Source organism: Mesoplodon bidens (assembly GCF_964165515.1).
Source record: "Mesoplodon bidens genome assembly, chromosome: 20".
Taxonomy (NCBI): Eukaryota; Metazoa; Chordata; class Mammalia; order Artiodactyla; family Ziphiidae; genus Mesoplodon; species Mesoplodon bidens.
In genome coordinates, this window is record NC_138181.1 from 36,578,184 (window position 1) to 36,600,083 (window position 21,900).

Below are 21,900 nucleotides of genomic sequence, written 5' to 3' on the forward strand. Positions count from 1 at the left end.
TCATAAGGTCTCCTGATTTTTCTCTTGTTAGCTCTCACTTAGAGGACTAACAAAGACTTAAGAAAAACTAAGAACTTTCTTAGTAATGGCCCAGCAGGCAGCATGGGTTTCACATTTGCATCAGTTGCTCTTTCCCCCCAAATCCCATGGGGGCAAAACAGAGGCGACTATCTCGGTGGAAGCTGTACATACAGTAGGTTTGCATCACAGCTGACATTAGGCCACCACAGTCCTTTTTTTTTTTATTCCTCTTTTTTTTTATTGTGGTGAAATATACATAAATCATATTTATTTTAACCATTTATAAATATGCAGTTCAGTGGCATTAAGTACAGTCACAGTGTTGTGTAACTATCACCACTGTCTATAACCAAAACCTTTTCATCATCTTCAACAAAAACTCTGTAACCGTCCAACAGTTACAACCCCATTTTCCCTCCCACCAACCCTTAGTAACCTCTATTCTATTTTCTGTCTCTATGAACTTGCCTATTCTAGGTACCTCATGTAAGTGGAATCTACAATATTTGTCCTTCTGTGTCTGGCTTATTTCACTAAACATAGTGTTTTCAAGGTTCATCCATGTAACGAAATGCCATTCCTTTTTTGGCTTAATAAATCCCATTGTGTGTATATACCATAGTTTGTTATTCAACAGTTGATTGACACTTGGGTTGTTTCCACCTTCAAGGTATTGTGAATCATGCTGCTAGGATCACTGGTGTTTGTTCAAATCCCTGCTTTCAGTTCTTTTAGATGTACAGTGTAGGTAGTAGCAGAGTTGTTGGATCATATGGTAGCTCTACGTTTAAACTTTGAGAAACTGCCAAACTGTTTTCTACAGTGTCGTCTTGTTTTTAAACAATTATCACAAATTTTAAACATATACAGTCCTTTTTAATGGAATGCAAGCAAACCAGCCCAACATTTGCACTGGAGAGAGACGTTACTTTTACTATATTAATTTGCAAACAAACCAGCTCTCGGCTTCAGAGGAAGACACTGTCTGTCCTCTAAGGCTGTTTGCTCTACAAATATCACTGAAAAGGTAACTTGGAACCAGAGCTGTTAGAGACATCACATTAAAAGAATACAGGGGTATACTTAAGCCAATAATACAAATAAAATGGAATCCTAAACAAAATAATCAGTCATTCTAAAGGAAGGTTTAGAAGGAAGAAAAAGGAACAAAGGAAAAATAGACTAAATATAAAACAACCTTTTACATGGTAGGCCTAAGTCCAATCATATATATAATTCTATTGCCTAAATGGAATTATTGGTGTCTAAATACACCAATTTAAAAAGATACTAAAGAAGCAAAATGCAGCTATATGCTGTCTACAGGGAATCCACATTTATAAGATACAGATACAAAAAAAATAAAATCAGTGAAAGAGCTATACCACACAAATCTAAGCGTAAGAAAGAATGGTTATACTAAAATCAGACAAAGTAAAAGTCAGGACATTTTATAATGATAAAGGGCCCAGTTCTAAATGCGTATGCTTCCAATATCAGAGCTTCAAAATACAGGAAGCACAAAATGACAAGACTAAAACTAATCCTGTATGTAGAAATCCCAGCAAGTCTACCAAAAGCTACGGGAATGTGAAAAATTGAATTTAGCAAGTTTGTAGAATATAAGGTTAGTACAAAAGTCGATTGCATTCTGATACACTAGCACTTATTGTAAAGCTATCATAGTATAGACAACATGATATTTTTGTGTGGATAGAAATACAAATTAATGGAACAGATGAGACACTCATAAATGGCAAACTGATTTTTGGCAAAAATGCTAAGGCACTTCAAGAGGAAGTACTTTTCAACAAATGGAGCTAGAACAACTAGGTCACCATTTGGGAAAATAAAATGAACTACTATTGTCTCATACTTTATACAGAATTACCTTGAAATTAACCATAGACAGTAACATAAAATCTAAAACTTGTATAACAAAACACAGAGAACATCTTCACAATCTATTATTTCTTAGATGGGACACCAAAAGTCCAAAATAAAAGGAAAAAATTGATAAATTGGACTTGGTAAATTAAAATTTTCTATTCCTCAAATAAGGTATTGACAAAATGAAGAAAGTCCCTGCCACATGTAGGAAGAAAATGTTTACTAAACATGTATCTCACAAAGGAATGAAACCAAATAAAGAAGTTTTACACATAAACAATAGGGGAAAAAAATCTCATGAATAATTTTATAGATGCATATACCAAAAATAGGTATATGAATGGTCAGTAACCAGTTACATGCAAAGATGTGTAACATCATTAGTTGTTAGGGAAATACAAAGTAAACCATAATGTGATAACAAAATGCAAACATGAGAATGGTTAAAAATAATAAAACATTATTACTCAGAGGTCTCCAGAGAAACACAAAAGAATATGAAAAATATTATGCTGAGTGAAAAAAAAGCCAGTTCCGTGAGAGTATATACCATAGAATTCCATTTATGTGAATCTCTAGAAAGACAAATATTATCTATAGTGACAGAAAACAGCAGTGGTTGCCTTTGTGTGGTACTGAAATGGGAAAATTATTTGGAAAAGCCTCAGGGAATGTGATTGGAGTCGTGGAAATGTCCTGTGTCTTAATTGTTGTAGTGGTTACCAAGGTGTGTATAAATCTGTCAAAATTTACACTTAAAATAGATGCATTTTATTGTATGTAAATTACATTCCAATAAAGTTGATTTAGGTTAAATAGAAGGCACAAAAATTTCTGAATTTACGACTGATAAAGTATTAAATTTCTTTAAGTGGAGACAAGGTCTGGAGACAAAGAATGATTGGCAGTAACAAAGAAAAATGCCTACAATTTACTGAGTACTTCCTAGGTGCATTCTGCTAAGCCCTTGAATGCATTGTTTTATTTTTATGTTTTTAAATGAACCCAGAGGGTATTACCATTAATCCCACTTTGCAGGTGAGGAAACTAATCCCTGGACAGTTTACACTGCTAGACAACATGCCTGTTATTACACCCAGCAAAGCGGCAGTGCTAGACCCTGACTGCAGCCGTGTGTGACTCTAAACGACTCTACGATCTTCATTACAGGGATAGAACCATCGAGAAAAAAATCTTAGAAGGATTTTATATTTAGAAATAACAGTGTGCAGTTGAGAAACTAAGATTACATTCCACATACTTTTAGCATTGCTTAAGTATCGCTAAGAGTTTGGAATCCTTTGTTAAACATTTGCACTCTGTCTCAGCTGACACAAACAGATGAGACATACACAATACAAAGAAGTGTTGTACAAATTACAGACCTCAGAGTTTCAAAGGGAAGTGATTTACCAAATAGCCCAGAACGTTGCCCACAGTAGAAGAGAAAGCATGTTGTTGAATGGTTTCCATGCCGCAGATGCTCCCTTGGTTTCGGGGCATCAATCTGAACCACAGTGAACTTGGACGGCAGCCTCAACTGAGTCAGAGGTATTCTTTGGGGGCTTTGTGGGGTCATGAACTGAACTAAACCCAAAGGCCTGAATTCCTTTGTTAACCCTGAAACTACCCCAACTTCCTCAAATTCCTTCAGATCAGTGAATGCTCTAGAACAAAGTTTGACCTTCAAAGTTGTTTGGAACAAACCTGAATCTAAAATTAATGTTTGTTTAATTTTAACCTTACCGTTTTGCTGTTTTTTATCTAACGTCTAATATCTTGTTACTGTTCAGAAGACAAATATATATATATATATAAACTTTTCTTCTCCCAATTTCATTGCTGCATTCTAAATAAAAGGCTTCATAATTCATAGTTAATCTGATGAATTTTCTCCCTGAGGAAATAAGGCTAGAATTTTTTTAAGGATAAAATCATATTCCATGAAGAACATATATTGTATGCCATAAATTTAAGTATCATTCAGTGAGTTTTAACAAAAGACTTTAGGCCTCTGTTACCAGACAATACTTGTTTATAAAAATAGTATGGAGGATTTTATGGATTTTTAAAATATTTCTACAGGGAAAAATCATTGCCCCTTCAGAAAAATTCTGGCTGATATTAAAGTGAAAAAACACCAGTTTTAAAACAGATTTAGTATATTGGATCCAGCATTAGCTATGCAGAAAATTCTTCCTTCAGATCCCCTAACACAGAAGCGCCCAGTGGCTCAGACCTTGGTCGTTTTCTCTGTCTATACCCACTGCATGGTGATATCACCTATTCTCCTGCCTTTAAGTATCATGTGTAGGTTGACCCCTCCCACGTGCATCATTCTCTCATGTAGCCTTCTGCTGAATCATACGTCCTGCCCCTCGTTTAACCTCTCTGCTGGCATCTCCAAATAAACATGAGCTCACCAGCTCCACCCAAGCACATTCATCTGTCCTCTTCACTCTCTGACTTGATTGCAACTCCATCCTTCCAGCTAAGCAAGGCGAAATCCTCGGAGTTATCTTTAACTCCTTTACTTCCTTTCAGACTCCCATCCAATGCAACAGCAAAACCTGTTGGCTCTAACTTCAAAATGCATCCAGAATCCAACAGTTTTTCCCCACCTCCACTGCTGTATTCTGATTCAAGTGACCATCTTCTCTTGCCTGAATTCTTCAGAAGCCTTCTGTCTGGCCTCCCTGCTCCCACCCATGGCTCACTACAATCCATTTTACACAGAGCAGCCACCTTGATCCACTGAAGGTGAAAGTAAGGTGCGTCACTCTTCTGCTGAAACCATTGGATGGATCACCCAGCTCAGTCATTATAAACACCAGAGTAATGACAGTGGTCAAAAAAAGCCTACACTATCTGACTTGTTCTAGCTGTTTCTTTTGGCAGGAAAATTCTTTCTCTAGGTATCCGAAGAGCTAACACCACTTGCTTCAATTCTCTCCCCAAATGTACCCTATTCAATAAGGCCTAAACTGATCATTTATTAAAATGGCAAATCACATTCCTCTGGCACACCTCATTTTGTTTTCCTGCTCCAGTTTTGTTCTTTACCACACTTCTCCCTCTAAAACACTATGTAATTTGTAATATTTGTTGTTTATTATTGGTTTTCCTATACTAGGAGAAAAGCTCCACAAGAACAGGGGTTTTTGTTTCTTTTTGTCTCTTTGTCTTTTTTGTATCCAATGAGCTGAAGACAGTGCTTTACACAAGATACATATCTTATTGAATAACTGAACTAATAAACTGTGAGATATGGAATTTCCATTCATTCATTCAACAAGTATATTAAATGCCAACTATCTGCCTGTCCCTGTACTAGCCATTAGGATACAGTAGGAAGCAAAAGATTCATGGTCCCTACTCTCGTGGGGCTCACAGCCTATTAAGAAAACCGTCACTATAGAAATATCCACACAAACAACAAGTGCCTAAATAGAAACTGAGGAAAGTGCTGTGAGGGAAAATTACAATATACCATAAAATAGGATAATAGAACTACCTTAAATCCGAGATGCAGAGAAAACCTCATTTAAAAAGTAACATATCAGATGAAAATGAAAGGGTAAATAGCAATTGAGATGTTAAAGAATACATATGAAAGAAATATATGTGCAAAGGTCAAAAGTTGAGAAAGATGGAAAGATGGTCAGGGCTGCTGGAACATAATTAATAAAAGGAGAACAGCATAGATGTAGCTAATGAAGTCACCATGGACCAGACATGCCAAGCTTTGTTGGCTGTGAAAGAATTTTGATTTTATCCTAGATGGGAAGAGAAGACTTTGAAGAGAATTAAACAGGGTAACAATGTAATGAGACTTTGTGATTTTGCACTATCATTCTGCCTGTTGTGTGTTCCAGAATGACTTAGAAAAGAATAGAAGTGGAATCAGGAAGGCCAGCCAGAATGCAGTGATATTAGTACCAGTGAGAGATGACTGTGATAAACAAATGTGACCTGGGTGGTGACTTCTGAAAAGGAAATAATGAGATGGATATAAAGTATATTTTTAGGGCTTCCCTGGTGGCGCAGTGGTTGGGAGTCCGCCTGCCGATGCAGGGGACACGGGTTCGTGCCCTGGTGCGGGAGGATCCCACATGCCTTGGAGCGGCTGGGCCCGTGAGCCATGGCTGCTGAGCCTGCGCTTCCGGAGCCTGTGCTCCGCAATGGGAGAGGCCACAACAGTGAGAGGCCCACGTACCAAAAAAAAAAAAAAAAAAAAAAAAGTATATTTTTATTAGAATGTCAAGGATTAGATATAGAAACAGTTATGACTTCCTGGTTACTATCATAAACAAATGAACGGATACAGGTAGATGCAAATGTTAGGATAAGGAACAGATAATAATACAGTGAATCACTAACTGCCTTTGCAGGGACACTGGGTTTAGGAATCAGGTGATAGAAAAATATTAGGACCCCTGTTCAAATTTATTTGGGTTCAATTTATGATCACCCTATATTTTGTCTCGAATTGTCCCAGAAGGCTCTGGAAGAATGCCTGAGACCCACAGTTTTGCACAGAATGAACAACAGGATGGATATTTTGTGCACAAAAAACCTGTCAGATGACATGTAATGTGCATAATGATGAATATCCACTCTTTTGGTCTTTAGACCAACGCATGTGTAGAGTCAGCCTTCTTCCTCAATTCTGATATCCAGGATCCCATTTGGGAAAAATCTCCATCTGCTTCTCTTTCCTTTATTTTGGCAGTTAGTTGTGATCTTCCTTGGGCTTGGATAGAGCAGGGGAGATCAGGTGAGGAACAAGAATTTGGCCTACAGCAAAACCTGGGAAGAAATGCAGCTGACTTGAGTCCTAAGAGAACAAAACCAAGAGCAAACTGTCCAGGTACATGAATTATCAATATGACAAGCCTGGGTATATGACAGGAGTAAGCATTCTAGAGGTCCAAACCTGGCAGGTGACCCCATCAGAAACACAGTGGAGGTATACAGCTATGAAACGTACACATACAACAGAAAAGCCACAGGCAGAAGTGATGCTGAAATGTTCAGATAAAAGTTGTGACCTTTAAGCCAATTTTGGAAAAATGGATTGAGAAGAACATGCAGTTTGGGAAACCAGTATTGTGAAGAGGTCTGTACAATGAAACGATCAGAGTATCATTGCAGAGAAAATCCATCTGCCCTAGTTTTCAGTATCCTCCTGGACTATTGTGGGAGAATTGAGAGGTGTGGACCAGATGAAGCCAATCTAAACCAGAGGCAGTGCAAGATACAGACTGTTGATTATAGCAGAAAATGGCTCCTTTGATGAGCCTTCACTTGTATCCACTCCTCAGTTGAGTAGCTTTTTGTTGCCTAAACTTGACAACCCATAGGCTGGTCGTCTTACCACTATCTTTTAGAGTTTTAAAACTCGCGAAATGAATAGGTAATGTCCTCCTTGCTTTTTTCTTACTTTTAATCCTAAGAGTCACCTAAAAGAATGACTACTACATTCAAGCCTTAAAAGAGTCATTAGTGGGCTTCCCTGGTGGTGCAGTGGTTGAGAGTCCGCCTGCCAATGCAGGGGACATGGGTTCGAGCCCTGGTCTGGGAGGATCCCACATGCTCCGGAGCGGCTGGGCCCATGAGCCACGGCCGCTGAGCCTGCGTGTCCGGAGCCTGTGCTCCGCAACGGGAGAGGCCACAACATTGAGAGGCCTGCGTACTGCAAAAAAAAAAAAAAAAAAAAGTCATTAGTGAGAAATTGATATAAATATAAAAAATCTTCCTATTGAGAAAGAATAGCAAAACTGTAGGTTTCCATTTCAGATTCTAAATATCTATTTCTTATTGACTTTGCATGCTATGAAATCACCATGTCTAGGGCATGACAGTACCATTTAAGAAATTATCATGTCTCACATAAGCTGGGATGTATTAAAACACTGCATTATCACTGTGCTACATTAGATAAGATTTTTTTTTTGTATCTCAAGCTAGAAGTAGTCAAATTCTTCTATAAATTCCAAAGAACATTACACAATAACAGATACCATGGGTATGCACCAAAGCCAAGAGCAAATGATATCTGGAATTTAGAGTCCTGCCAGTTTTACACATCTTGAAGAAATACAGTTCATAGCAACGTAGAGACAGATTAGCTCTCTTCAAGTGGCAATTCAGTACACGCAGGAATGTTGTTTTCACACATACTCCATTCCATCCTTGGTGTCTTGTCCTTATATATGCTAGAAATATTGTCCATACATTTTCCTGTTTTTCAGACATTTCTTCTAGGGTAGCAACACATATCTTTTAATATAATAGTATCCATGGTTTTGCTTAATTATTTATAAGATTTTTTGTTCCAAGGGTACAAAATAATATTAAAATTAAGCAAAAAAATAAGGCAAAGGAATATAAATTAAAGGATTAAGATAAAACTAGGATTGAGGGAGGCACAAAATGCAATACCCTAGAGCCCAATGCTCTAAAAGCCACAAACTTGGCATTGGCTTTTCTGGAAGCCAAGGAGAAGATGAGAGTGTAATCAGTTGCATAATTTCTAAATATCTCCTTAGAGTTTATAAGGTAAATACTCACAAGATAAATATCTATTAAGTGTTTATAAGATAAAAACAAATAGTAGCTCAGGTTAGGCCCAGCTATTTCCAGTGCTGAGTGAGTCCGGAGGGACAGATTTTCTTTCCATCCTCATTGACAAGGTGCTGTGTAATGTAGCAAACAAGCTTCTTAACACTCTCCCCACGGAGACCACATTCACAAGCCTAAGAGCTAGTCCCTCCCCACCTAGGCCCATTCCAATCTCTTCTCCATTCCTCAGGCAAAAAAAAACATCTTTAAAAAGTAAAATCTAATGATGTTGTCTTGTTGCTTAAATTCCTTAAAAGGTTTTCCATTGCTTTTAGGAAAAAAATAAAAATAAAAATCCTTATGGTCACATTGAAGGTCCTAGGTGTTCTGGCCCTGTCTGCCTCTCTAACCTGCATCTCAGTTGAGTCCTGCATTAAGGTCATGTTCCTTTTCTTGGATGAGTCCTCAGAGAACCAGGCATGTTTGCTCCAGGACGGTCATCTCTGTTCTTAACTCTACATTATTCATGTAACGGCTTGATTATTGTCTGTCTCTACGTTGTAAGCTTCAGAAGACTGTGTTCCTTGTTTGGTTATTTTCCCTGTGCCAGTCATATTTCTGTCTCAATGAAAGTTTGAATTTCAGTGGATAGATGGACGGATACATGAATGAATTAGCAAACAAAGAGTTAGTGTTTTGTCCTTCAGTGATGTTGTAACTTAAGGATAGATTTGAACACGGACAGGAAAGGAAAGGCAAAATCTTCTGAAATGATTTTGATCACACCAAAGTTTTAACAAGTATTGAACATCTGTGAATTTAGAATATAATTTCAAACATGTTTTAAATATATGAACATAAAAACATTACAATGTCTTACCATGTATTAAATATCAAATTTTAGGTTCTGTCAATCACCTGACCTTGGTGATTACCTATTACTCATTGAGAAACATCTCTATGTGAAGCCGCTTTGATTTAAATATCCCATCTGCATTACTGGGGGGCGGGGAGAGTGGAGGGGAACCAATCTTACCTGGAAAGGATTCTATGAGATTATGTCTCCAGAGTGGGACTTATAATTTTAGGGGACACCATGTAAAGGGCAGTAATGAGTAATAATTATATGAATGACAGAAGTTCACTTTCACTACATTGGTGCAATGACCTTTAAAAGTAGGATTTTATCCGGTGAATAATCTCAACTTGTGTTAACAGAAGTATCTATTATAGTGGCCCGAGGGCAAATTTAACTTGAATAGTTTTTCACTGACTGAAAATTTACCAAAAAATGTATAGTTCCATATTTCGTTTCAACCTCAAAGTGCCTTTTCCTGGAAAGCTGATCAACTTTTCTCAACTGTTTATGAATTATTATTATAAGAAAAAAATGTTGACATTGGTAACATTTGCCAGTCTTGGTGGCTTGAGAAATGTCCAAAAACAATTGAAACCATTTCCAGTTAACTTAAAAAGTAAAGGGAAGGCTCAAAAAGAAGAAGAAGAAGGTACTTCACGCATTGTACAGAGTAGGGATTTGGTGAAAGAATTCTGAGTTTAGTTGAAGTAGTTTATGCTCTTTGTGCATGTGATATTGTAGAGAAGTTGAAGATGTCTTAGCAGTTGAAGCCTGATGGGGTTAGTGAAATGTTAGTACGTGCCCCGTCCTAGATGGCTTACGGAGGCAGTACTACATCAACTACATTAGAGGGAGAAATGGATCTAGAACCTGTAGCTTTGTTCTAGGTTATCAAGGCTTCTGCATGATCCTGTAAAACAAGAGGAAAGCTTATTTTACATTATCTTAACCTTTCTGGTGAAAAGTGAAGTATAGAGAAGGAATACAAACATTTAAAAGAAACTAGAAGGCAATAGGGAAACTATCAAGATGAATCTGACTTCCACCAAAACTAAAATAGGAAACATGCACTTTCAGTGTTCCTCTTGTCCTTTTGTTTACAAACAACAGAGCCCCTTTAAGAAACTATTTCCTTGTCTTTGTTCCCTTCTTGCTTACTCTCTGTACTTTTGCAGCCTGACCAGAGGGTCAGTATTCCTGAGAACTAGGACCATGTTCCCTGGGACCAATGGATGCTGAATGGGGAAGGAGAGCCCAGAGATGCAGCCCTTGTTATCTGTGGGCCAGAAACTGGGATTTTTCCCTACTTGCAAGCTAGGCTATTACTATTTCACAGACACTGGCAGAAGGTACAAGACTCCAGCGTCAGTGACAAAAGCCTTTGTTACTCATAGCAAAAGCATTAGCCAGAGCTTCATGTTGGTGTGTGTTGGTTCTCGTGATTCCACAAGGATGATGCAAAGGCCTCATCACAGAGCCTGCGCACCCAGTGAGCTGTGATGCAGGACAGGAACGCTGAGCCTGGGGGATTCAGTGCTTTTAGGGTAAGAGCAACAGGCCTGCTCTGTGTCTGGGGGGAGACGGCCTCTCATCTCAAAGTTGTTCACTACAAAGGCAACCCTAGGGATGGCCCAGGGAGAGGGTAGCCTGGACCCTGCATTCCTTACACATTCAGGGCCACTCAAGCCAATGGCAGACTGCTTCCCCCAGCTATGTGAGGGAGACCCAGCCCAGCCCTCACAAGTCTCGGCTGCCCCTCTGATCCCACCTCCGGCTCCAGATCCATACTGCCTGGGCGTGAATCCCAGCCTCACCGCTTATTAACTCCAACCAAGTAACTTAGCCACTTGCGCCTCAGTTTCCCCATCAATAACTGGGACAATAATAAAGCCACTTCATCGGATTAAATGAGTTAATACACACATTGCATTTAGAACGGTCCCTGACACATAGTAAGTGCTATTTCTATCTTAGTTTGTGTTTTGACTTTCACATTCCAGTTACCTTTTGGACAATTTCAGATTTTCTCATTCAAATTACTCAATGGGGATTTCATGAGAAAATTAAGCCCTAATACCTGACAACCTACATTGTCTGCAATGGCCGAACATCTCTCCTGTGCATCTAAAATGGTACTAGCTATGTACTGATACCTACCTTGGAAGAACTGAGAAAATAGTGACCTGAAAAGCTTTTGAGGTTTTATGTACTTCAGATTAGGAATCCCAGTTTAACAAGGTAGTTACCTTTGCTTTCAGTGAACAGAGCATTTCACTCTAGGCTACGTCCTGTATCGCTGGCCAGCCTGTGGGACCCAGGCCTTGTCTGATCAATGGCAGTCCTGTACCATTTGCCTCTGCAGTCTGTCTTGTTCACCATTGTGTAGCCAGAGCCTAGCACCAAGTCTGACACCAGCAGACACAGCAGAAGGATTTATTGATTCAATCAGTGAAGGGTGTATCACAGATTTCTAGAACAAACTTATGGTTACCAAAGTGGAAATGTGAGGAGGAGGGATGAATTAGGAGCTTGGAATTAACATACACACACTACTATATGTAAAATAGATAACCAACAAGGACCTACTGTATAGCACAGGGAGCTCTGCTCAATATTCTATAATAACCTACATGGGAAAAGAATCTGAAAAAGAATGAATATATGTATAGGTATAACTGAATCAGTTTGCAGTACACCTGAAATGAACACAACAGTGAAAAAATAAAAAGGACCATGATTGACAGTTGATCCCCACTTTGCCCAACCCGATCTTTTAATTGGACTTGACTCATTATAGTATGAATGATTTTAAAAGGATAGCTCTTTTATCTCTTTGGCTTGGTTCTGTAAAAAGTAAAATAGAGGACTTGGGAAATTCTGTGAAGGTGAATACTTGCCCTAGAACAAAATTTTTATAATACCCTTAGCTAATTCTTGCATGTGGCTGACTTAAGATGGCTTATACATATCTGTGAGACCATGGAAAATATGTTCAGGTGTATTGCTTTCTGATGATGAAGATTAGAAAATCTAGGGAAACAGACAGTCGAGAGATCCTAGATAATTTCCTTCCAATATCATGTATCTCAAATAGGCTTTCAGGAAGTCATGGATCATATTCAATGTATATTTGAATGTTCTGACATGAGACCCATATGCTTTAAGTATCAGGCTGTCAGAAAGCAGAATTCCATTCCTTTGTACAGGTTTTGGCACTTGACAAATTACTGGTCCCGGGAGGTATCGCACTTCCACCTGAGGACGGCCACAGCCTGTCTGAAAATAATTTAAAGTATTTTTTCAAAAAGGATCTTTTAAAGATACTTGAACACTGATAAATTCCAGTTGAGACCCCAGGATTCTGATTCATATAAAGAAGAATTAATTTCATCTTGAAAAGTTTTAGGACATCTTATTCTGTATCAGCAACAGTTATTGCAGACTACATATCTAAATTCCTAAGCAAATCGATACAAAAATAATTTAAAGAGCATTTCTGAGCTCAGGGCTGATTCGTGAGCACGTGGGAAGTTCAGCTGTATCTGCCTGCCTTCAAGGAACTTAACTCGGAAGTCTTCCCCCTGCAACCATTTGACTAGAAAATCTGCTTCTTCCAAAAGAGGATTTACTTTGATTGTAGATCATATTGTTTTTTTAAAAAGGCAAATTCATTCAGCAAACTAACTAATCAGATGTTTCAAAATAACCAAATAAGATACCCCTTAGAAATATTTAAGAATTTTATTGAATTCCTGCCTAATTTAATTGTAAACCCAAACTCTGCTTCTTCATTACATTCTGAAATCAGTTATGATAATTATATGATCTTTTCTTCAGGTGAGTTTTAATTCTCCAAGTCCCTTTGAAATCCAGAACTGTTTTGGCTTTCTTGTCATCATTTAAGTTCATATACATTGCAAACTAAAACTGCACTGCTATAAAATTGAACCTTACTTTCTCCTACCTCAAAATGCCTCCTGACCAAAAAGCATTGACCAGTATGTATATATGTATTTTTAATTTCTCCAACTACTAGATCCATTAAATACAGAGTTACTTGTTTTTTGTTTTTAATTTTCCTGAGCCACAGCAATGAAATCCATTCCCCAAAGCTCCCCTGCAGGGTCCTCTGTGTATGTGGTAAATTAAAAGGTTTGTCCCTGGCCCAACTGCCATCATTTCTGCTGTTGCTACCATGGTCACTGGCTGGGCAGGAGTCAGGAGGACACATAGTGTTACATTATCTGTTACTACACGTTCCCAGAGGCTCCTTTCTGTGCAACCATCAAACATGGAGAAGGCAATCTGCATTCCCTTATCTGCCTCCTTTTCTACAGAATAATAAACATTTGAGAAAGGCTAAAATCTAGAGATTATTTATTCCATCGTCATTCACATAAGGAAATTTAACCTAACAAATGTTGTAACGTGTGCAAGATGAAAACTAGAAATGACTTCTATGGATTAAAATGCATTTGTTAAATTAATTTTTAGAAGGGCATTAACCAGTTTTTCCTAATATTTAAATATAGTGAACTTCGAAGTACATTTCCTTGACACTTGCTCATATATATGTAGAACTTTCCAGAATTTCCTAATTGAGTCAGATTGTCTGACATAAATTTGTTCCTTCCTTCCTCCCTCCCTCCCTCCCTCCCTCCCTTCCTTCCTTCCTTCCTTCCACAAACGATGAGCTGTAAGAATGTTCCAGGAACTGCATTTGTCACTAGAAATTTGCCAAGGAAAAAAAAAGAATGAGAAATAATTTTTGCCCTCAGAAAATCAGGCAGATAGTTATCCAAAGTGCTAAGGTTTTCTGCCATAAAAAGTAAAGTTGCCATTAATTTTCTCTTACACAGAAATTTTATAGGTTCTTTGGTTCAAAAGGAAATTATACATCAAGTTAGGTGCTTTTCTTTTGCTATATATGGGTTAGTTTTTACAGCAAAAAAATTAACGTGAAGGTAGAAAAGTAATGGAAAATACTTTTTATAGCTGACTCTGTAGAGCATTACATCACAATTTGATTAATATACCTAGTTAACATTTAAGTGTCTTAAGAGAAATATTTTTCTTGTTTACAGCCCACATTTCTTCCTTCCCCCAAGCTTAATTTAATGCAGAACTCCCACTGATACAATTGTTAGTCTTTGAGAAATTTTGTTTCTGTTCACAAAGCATGAGATACATTTTTATGTGCAGTGTACTATATGTGTTGAAGCAGCAATTACATTTCTCATAGCCTTGCAAAAACAAAACTAAACTACTGTGGTGATTTCAACAGCAAAAATCCTAGATTTAATTAATAACAAAGAGCTATTCTTCCAAAGATTAAGTGAAGATTTTATTCAAGTCCAACTCAGCAAAGAAAATTGGGTTCTTAACTGTTATTTGGTGTCTGTCATACAGATTCTTAATGACTTCATTTTGTTATCTGGTAGCGAAATTTTACTGAAAGTAATTTTCTGATTGACTTGCATTCTATGGCATATGAATTTAAAAAATAAAGGTTAATTAATCAGACTTTATTGTATGTAACCAACACTGTGCATATTCCAATCTCTAGCAGCAATGCACATGTGAAAAGTTGGTTCCTGCAGACTGTTTCAAACAAGGTACCTGGATTCACCTTGTGGTGTTTTTTTGTTTTGTTTTGTTTTTGCGGTACGCGGGCCTCTCACTGTTGTGGCCTCTCCCGTTGAGGAGCACAGGCTCCAGACGCGTAGTCTCAGCGGCCATGGCTCACGGGCCCAGCCACTCCGCGGCACGTGGGATCCTCCCGGACCAGGGCACGAACCCGTGTCCCCTGCATCGGCAGGCGGACTCTCAACCACTGGGCCACCAGGGAAGCCCTCACCTTGTGTTTTATATGTATGAGAAGTACACTGCTTCATAAAAAAATAAAGATTTTTTGTAGTGGAAACAGAAGGTTGGCCTGTTTGAAGGTTTTTGACAGACTCAAATTTATAAATTATAATAATTGCCAATAAAAGATTCATTTCTTGTGAAGGAGTTGGATGCAGACTTTATCTTCCTGACAAAGAACATTAATTCATTTTAAAAATTCATACCTGCAGTCAACTGAAATTAACTAATATTTACTAAGCACCTACTCTATATACGGTATTTTTTTTCTGTCTTCAGAATTCCTAAAATGTGTTCATTAAGAAGAGTGTTTGAAAATATTCAGGACAGCGATAATAAAATGAGGACTAGCAGTTTTTTGAATTTTTGTAAAAAGATATTCATTTAACTTTTTACATTTGAAAATTCTCTAGTCTCTCCTTTATGGATCAGCATCCCATATGTGGTTTTTAATTTTAAAAAATTAAAAATGGGAAAAGACCAAGTAAGCTAAAGTCACTCTCCCACTGATAGGGTAGGTTCTCACTATTAGGTTAATATCATTCATTAATCTAGATATCTGCACTGAGATATCTAGCATGTTGTAGTCTTCATTTTATTTCTTCAAGGAGAGAGCAGTAGTCAGGGAAGCTTATTTATACAATGTATAAACAAATATAAATACTCATTTAAGAATACACACACACACGATACTCATTCCATATTTCTGTTTAGGGAATATCATTTTTGCATACTCAGGTACTCATCATGATCTGGGTACTGTGCTGGGTGTTTTACATATATTATTTTCTTTTTCGTCACAAATAAAGTATATAATAAATAGTTATCCTCACTTAATAGACAGAAAAATAATGCATGCTAAGAGGTATGTGTTTAGAAATACAGTCATGATGTCTGCAAATGGTTCAGATTTGTGTTTGTTTACACATGCGTGTGTGTATGTATGTGTGTTTATGTGTGTGGATTAATTGTGAGGATACAAGTGTTCGTTATAATAGTACCAGTAGTTTGAAATTTTTCATAATGAAGATTTGGAGAAAAAATGACAGATGTGAACACCGCCTGAAACCTATTCCCTTTCTTTCCCAGTGTATGAAAGTTCACATTTGTAAATATAATGAGTATTGAGAAATGTCTCATTGTGGCTGTGATTGTACATTCCTACTCCCAATGCGTTTGAGCATGTGTTGATGTTTCTTGGAGAAATAAATTAGAATAGTCAGTCACTTTTGAGGACAATTTGTCAATTATATATTAAAATTTCAAACTTTCATATCCTACGGCTGAGCAATTTCCCCTCTCAGTATTTCCCTGGGAAAAAAAATTAATTAATGTCCATACAGAGGTATGAATCTGGATGCTCATGGCAGTATTGTTTGCAATAGAGGAAAATTGGAACTACTATTTTGTCCATCAGCAATGACATGGCAAAATAGCAACACCCATACTGTGAATTCATGTGTACAAGCATGTTCCATTATTGTAGTAGAGACTGAGAGCTGATGACAAAATATACTAAATACTCCACATTTTAAAGAAAGTCTAAGCAAGTGAGGCCAACCATCTCTCTTCAAGACTTCTGGAGAAGGGTCAGAAACCGCCTTAATGCCTCTTCTACTGGGGCCATACCTCTCTCTCCATACTATTCTAGGAATATCCCTAGTAGATATAAGTGATGCCTAAGCAAATGCACATAGTTTCCTTTATCAGGAGTGCAGTGTTTCAGTCATCAGCTTTTGCTTACCAAGGTGATGAAAAGATAGGGATTCCAGAAGAATCATATTTAAAGATAGAACATGCTTGTAAGGAGAGAGAACTGGAATTTTGTTCCCTAGCTGGAATTTCCTTAGTCAGAAAATATGTTAAACCACCCATAAACTTTGAAGAAAGGAAAGGAGAACTGGAGAGAAGTGGCTTTTGGTAGAAGACCAGCAAGGACAGAGGAAGCCCAGACAGTCCCCTTGAGTTCCCAGTTGCTGAGGGATACAGAAAATGGTTGCATAGGCACAATACCTGAGCTGGCCATGATGATGCATTAGGCGTGACAGCTTTGCCAGGACTGGCACAGCGTGGGAGGGGAAGAGGCAGTCCCGGTAGAAGGATGCTTGTGAATGCCACCAGCAGGACAGGTAGAAGTGGTGAGCAAGTCTCACATGCAAACAAACACCAATACCTAGAGGAGCTACACAGACCTCTCAAGAGCATGACACCAGCAGGAGGTCCATATACAAAGATTATAAAGCAGTGCAGCCCACCAATAAGAGGATTGCAACTTCAGAGAGTTAAGTAAAGAGGTGTTTGCTCATTTCCCTTTTTCTTCTCCCCACTCAAAAACACAAGAGGAGCCAGCACACAGTAAAAGTGGAAAAACCGAGCAAAGTTCAAACCATAATGTCTCCAGCTTTGGGATATTAGGAAGGCGATAGTATTGGGGTCAAATGATTCTCCTGACTATCTCTGAATTTTATATTTGGCAATGGCTTTAGACCAGTAAACTCAACTGGCTTCACAGCAACCTGCATCAGTTGCACTGATGCCACAGAAACCACCAGGACCTGAAGAGACCCAGGCCCAATACCTCAATCTCACCTCCCCATCTTCGTGTTTAAAATCATGAAAGTAAAAGTCATCCATCTTAAAAGAGGATACAAAGTTTACTTGCTTCCTATATTTAATTCCAGAAAAATTTAACTCTTCTGACTTTTCTCTCACAATAATATTTGTTTTGGAAAATTGACAGCAACATGAATAAAAGCCTCTTAACTGGGAGCGAGAGATTCTAGCTTTTAATTCTAGTTATACAGTTTTGGGGAAGAAAGTACTTTAAGCTTCTTGGCCTCATAATCCATATCTTCAAAGATTCAGATTTGTCTAAATCAGTTATTCTTAAATATTTTGAGTCATGAACTGCAATGAAAATCATTTGAGCCTTTATCACTACATTCTTGGAAAACTGTGGACCTTCACACAAGAATTATGCTCAGACATACAAACTGAAAAACATTGTATGATGTTTGAATAGGTTATGGACTCTCTGAAGCTGATCAGATTAAGAGCCTTTAGACAATCTGCTTGGTTTTTCTCATCTCCAGTTCTTCACAAAATTTATAACTTTTGAATCAAGCAGAGAGTTTTCTTGGAGAAAAAAAATAGTTTTCCATATAACGTAGAAATTGAATAATAAATCATTGAATAAAAGGATATGATCAGCCCTAATCTTGAGTTGTAAGATTTCCATGGCTTAAGAATTATTGTAAAATTTGTTTCCAATGATCTTTTAGATCAGGAGTCGGTGAACTTTTGCTATAGATTGTAAATATTTTAGGTTTTCCAGCCATATAATCTTCGCTGAAGTTACTCAACTCTGCCATTGTAGCGTGAAAGCAGTCATTTTCAATATGTAAACAAGTGAGCATGGCTATGTTCCAGTAAAACTCTATTTACAAAAACATGCAGTGGGTGAGAATTGGCCCATAGATTGCTGGCCTGGTTTTTGGTGATCAGAGTTGTTTTTACTCTTCTCATTCAATTTTACCTAACATTCTTTTTAATATTTTGCCCTAAAATTAAGGCATAACAACATTAATAGTCTATTTTTCTCCTAATATTGAGGTCTGACAATACCTACAATCTAAATTCCTTATTTTCACTATACAAGTGTAGAGTTGGGGAAAACTGCCAGAAGAATACATTTTTACTTAAAAATACTTGTTAGAGCTACAGATTCCAAGAATTTAATGATTTAATTTGTTAATTTGCATCCAAATTCCTTTATTCTTTGCTTCATGAAAGTATGTCAGAATAGACCTTTATGGCAAGACATGGCTGTCAATTTAACTCATCAAAATTCATAATTAAAAGAAGCACAAATGGGCAGTCACTGCAAATTTTACAGCCAGGTGTATTAGTAGTTAAGGGATTTGTTCTATTGCTTAGGCCTTTAAAAGTGGTAAGGAGACTTTCAGCAGCTTAGAGGAGAAAATAATCATTCGGGTAACTTCTCTATGTTTGAAATATTTTCCTTGGATAAAGGATGGAGGATAAACAGAAGCAACATTTTAAATACACAGCATTAAAAATCTTGCCAGATGTCACTGTACCTGCACTGGAGCCTGTACCATCGATCCAAGGAGTTATTTATTCTGTTTCTGTGCCTTATTTTTAATAAGGTAGTTTAGTCACACATCTCTCCATTGTGTGTATAAGTTTAATTTTTCATAATTCTGTCCTTAAGAAACACTGCATTCTTCTGAGAGTAAAGATTAATAATATAAATTAGATTATTTCAGTTTTCAGGGGATTTCACAGATTTAACACTCTGGTCCATGAAAAATCCAAGATTCATTTCTTGGGGTTAGGAGTTGATGCCTTTTTTATATAGCACTTTTATAATGTCAATTAATTATTTTTATTTCATACTTTAACCTGAGATAAATGTTTTGAATGCTAATTGAAACTCAGCTCTGGTTACTGCCAAGGAAAGCTTAAACCTTAAATCTTCATTTTCTTGTATATAGTTTTTTGTAATAGCAATTTAAATAATGTCTTATGTAAAGTGTCTTGGATGAGAAAAAATACCCTTGGTCTGCAGAAATTTTATACTCAATATTATTTTTCCAGATCTCACAGATCTGCTCAGTACTTTCCACTAACATTTTTTCCTTTTTTCCCTTCAAGAATTTAAACTGTAATTTCTCTGGGATCTTTCCCCAAAGCCCTAAATTTTATGATAAATCATCTCTCTTCCTGTTACTTTCAAGTTCCTAATTTTTATTTTTCCTTTTGTTACATTTTGCACCTCTGTTGCTCTCTGCAATATTGATTAGAAATAGAAAGTAAACAAAAACGAATACAGCTACTAGAGAAATTTATTGGCCTCCAATCTTTTGACTTTTCTGTTTGCTTTATTATCCTTTTTGTTAACGATCCTAATATTTCTTCTTCCTGTTTAGGTTTAGCTAATTCAACATTTCTTATTTCTCCAGTCTGTGAAAGCTCATTACTAGGTTTCTGAGATTAGCATTTTCTCTGTCTTCTACTAAAAAGTACTTCTTACTGACTGGTTGGTATTTGATTGCCCTGTCTGTTTCAAATTTGGGATGCCTTACACTTGTCTTTGTCGCAATAGAACAACTTATATCTAGACACTCAAGGTAGCAATAAATGGCAATGCTCTCACGTATTTCAGGTGCAAAAATACTGAATCATTATGCTGTACACCCGAAACTTAACACAATATTATAGAGCAACTATACTTCAATTTAAAAAAATTATATGACTCCACAGTGGAGTGGAAGATTAAACTTCTATTTTTTCTGTTCTTCTATTCTTTCAGTCCTTCTACTGATTGTTCAAAAGAGTGGACCCAGCAAGTCATGCAACAAATTTCATTCCACTTCTACCTTCTTCTTTTAGAAGAGCTTCTCTACCAAAACAGGAAGAGAATGCACATCTGTGTACCTCTACATGTATCAGGTGATTTCATACATAGTCTAATTTTATATTTCCATATTACTTTCCCCATTTTACAGATAATAATGTCGAAGCTGAGTAGTTATTTTCCCAAGGTCATAAGTATAGTAAGTAGTGGATCCATGATTTAAGCTTTCATAGGTCTGCCTTTAAAATACCACACTGTTGCTAATATGTCTCTGTCTCCTTAAAGAGAAAGGCATTGCCTCAACCCTCTTATAACCATTTAAGAGAAAGGTTTAAATGCCTTCTTTATTATAAAGTTTGGGGACTTCTAAATGAATATTGCTCATATTTTCTCTTTCACTGTTTTCTGACTTCCCCCCCCCAAAAAAAGGCCAACATAATAAATTTATAGACAGCGATTTACTTATTTGTTAATCTGAGAAGCATTTATTGGACATCTACCTGCTAATGACACCATGGAAGATGCTGAGGAAACATAAAGATGAAATATGGGCTCTGACTTGAAAACATTGTTTTCCTTTGCCACTTACCCCCAATTAAGAGTCTGTTTCCTCCTGTGTTAAATGAGCAAAATTGAAATACTTAACCTCATTTACTTTTTCTCAGGTAGTTATTACTATTATCCCCAATTTTACTGATGAGAAAACTAAGGCACAGAGAAGTTAAGTGAGTGTCCCAAAGTCATACAGCTAATCAGTGGTGGAACTGAGATTTGAACCCAGGCAGTTTGGCTTCGCTGTGGGTTCTCAGCCACTGTTGTGCTGCCTGCATGAACATCCATATGTACTACACTGGAAAGTGGGGCGACTCTGGCTTCCTTCAGTTCTGATGCAGATGGGGTACCAGCTCTCTTGTTACTCTATTAGTGAGTCTTGGAGTTTTGGGTGCCACTCTTAAGAAAACAGGTGAAATGTCTTATTTAGTCAAAGAAAACACAAGGACCTGGGAAAGTCGTCTTTCTCTTTAATCAGGTTTAAAGTGAAATAAATATGCCTACTTTTTAAATTTACAGTGGTAACAATAAAAAACTCTGACCTCACAGAGCTGTTTTGAGAATCAGATTAGATAATATAACCCCACAATGGCTTTAGCACAGAATAGATGCTTAGTAAATATTATATGCTTTATAAAAAGAAAACTGCAGAGACATTTTTTACCTTTCCTGCTAGGAAAGAGATGTTTGTATCTTCCAAGAACAAGGGAGAAAATAGACTTCTTGTTCTAAATTGGAAATGGCATGCTAAATCTCATTAAAACTGAAA

General features: G+C 37.2%; 1 protein-coding gene across 3 annotated transcripts in view; it reads left to right on the top strand.

Annotated features, from left to right (window-relative positions):
- LOC308608264 (uncharacterized protein) overlaps nt 1–21,900 on the top strand; it is a 363,978-nt gene that overhangs the window by 307,315 nt on the left and 34,763 nt on the right. For all 3 annotated transcript variants that reach the window (XM_081221079.1, XM_081221078.1, XM_081221080.1), the window contains exon 4: nt 20,535–20,674. In XM_081221079.1, coding sequence (XP_081077205.1) covers nt 20,535–20,674 — 140 coding nt within the window. The remainder of the gene's footprint in view (nt 1–20,534; nt 20,675–21,900) is intronic.